Below are 1,748 nucleotides of genomic sequence, written 5' to 3' on the forward strand. Positions count from 1 at the left end.
TTCAGCTTTCAGTAATATTTATCGAACCCAATTCAATCTCTAACACAGGTCACTGATGCAGGAAGGATTGGAGCAATGTAATGGTTTTGAGTGAAACTTATTTCAGCAAATATTGGTTTTGAGGAGAGGATGTGACCTTGTAGGGTACAGCAAATCTGCAGCCACACTCACCACCTGATTTGAAAAATTAAAATCAAAATTGTTCTTTCCTTATAGGTGACAATTAAAATCGACTTTGACTTGGCACCAGGTTCCTTTGATGATCAGTACCAAGGTTGTAGTAAACAGGTCATGGAGAAATTAAATCAAGGAGATTATTTCACAAAAGACCTAGAAGCCCATAAGAACTACTTCGGGGCGTGGCAGAAAGCTCACTTAACCTGGAGGAACCAAGAACACGCTTTCCCCATGAACTTGACTACACCACATGCTGTGGCTCTCTTGGTTTATATATTGAACGGCAGCGTTCGCGCTGACTTTTCTAAAGCCATGGCCACTGACGCCAAGACTCCGCAGCAGTATGAACATTCATTCCATTTCAAATATTTGCACTACTATCTGACCACAGCAATCCAGCTGCTGAGGAAGGAGATCACCACGGAGAATGACACTCTCTGTTATGAAGTCCACCATGAGATGAAAGATGTCCACTTCAAAACCTACATAGGTGCCACCATTAGGTTTGGCCAATTCCTCTCCACGCGCCTCCTAAAAGAAGAGGCACAGAAGTTTGGGAACCAGACACTATTTACTATATATACCTGCCTGGGTGCACCTGTACAAGACTTCTCCCTCAAGAAGGAAGTCCTGATCCCTCCCTATGAGTTGTTTAAAGTCGTAAATACGAGCTACCACCCAAGAGGAAATTGGTTACAATTGAGGTCAACTGGGAACCTGAGCACATATAACTGTCAGCTGCTAAAAGGTACTCTTGATCTAAATTAAATCTGCTATTAGGGTCACAGACCACTACTCTTTTATAAAAATTATGTTTTCTGAGTGGACTTATAAGAAAAAGGCCAAAAACATGGAAATTGGCCTTCGGTAATAATAGAACTGACGGATTAGAGAAAGCCCACTTGATTTCTCGGTTTCCTCTCTCTCCTTTCTCCTCCACTACCTCTAGGAAAATGAGTTTCTGCAAGGGCATTATTATGTAGGGAATTCTAGACAGGGAGAGTAAATCTTGACTGGAAAAGATAGACCATAAAATATAGCACCTTTACCTTCTCCCTCAAACTCATTCTTTTTTCACAGTTATTATATAGATAAGGAGTTCTAAAAGTAAAGCAGGAGGCAAAATGTATTCATTAATTGTCATTCCTTAACCATCTTCTATTGTGATAGGAGGTTCTGACAATACAGAATGAATAAAGCAAAATCATTGACCTTGGAGGATTTTCAGTCTAACAAGAAAAGGAAACATGAACAAATGTATACAGTCAAGGCTACTGAGTGATACACCAGAGGCTTAAGCAATGGGTGCATGGCTGCTCAATGCAGGGAGGTGCTTGGTCTCTCTGGGGAAAGCAAGGAAGGCTTCCAAATAGGGCCACATGGGACTTCAAGTGTGAATGAGGGTTTTCAGGGAAAGAAGAGAGGAAAAGTCATTTTAAGTGAAGAATAGCATGCTATGATTTCAGTGTATCCCCTATAAGTTCATGTGTTGGAAGCTTAATCCTCAGTGCAACAGTGTTGGGAGGTGGGGCCTAGAGATGATTGGGTCTCTCCTAATAAGAGATGATTGA

The 1,748-nt window shown here is 41.3% G+C and overlaps 1 protein-coding gene across 1 annotated transcript; it reads left to right on the forward strand.

The window, feature by feature from the left end:
• Nucleotides 1-216: 216 nt before the first annotated feature.
• ART4 (ADP-ribosyltransferase 4 (Dombrock blood group)) lies at nt 217-945 on the forward strand (the record flags this gene model as incomplete). The annotated part of the gene is made up of 1 exon (XM_012642684.1): nt 217-945. A coding segment is annotated over one exon (729 nt), but the record flags the coding sequence as incomplete, so codon positions are not given.
• Nucleotides 946-1,748: the final 803 nt, after the last annotated feature.

The sequence above is a fragment of the Propithecus coquereli genome, unplaced genomic scaffold (genome assembly GCF_000956105.1).
Source record: "Propithecus coquereli isolate 6110/MARCELLA unplaced genomic scaffold, Pcoq_1.0 Scaffold18338, whole genome shotgun sequence".
Classification (NCBI taxonomy): Eukaryota; Metazoa; Chordata; class Mammalia; order Primates; family Indriidae; genus Propithecus; species Propithecus coquereli.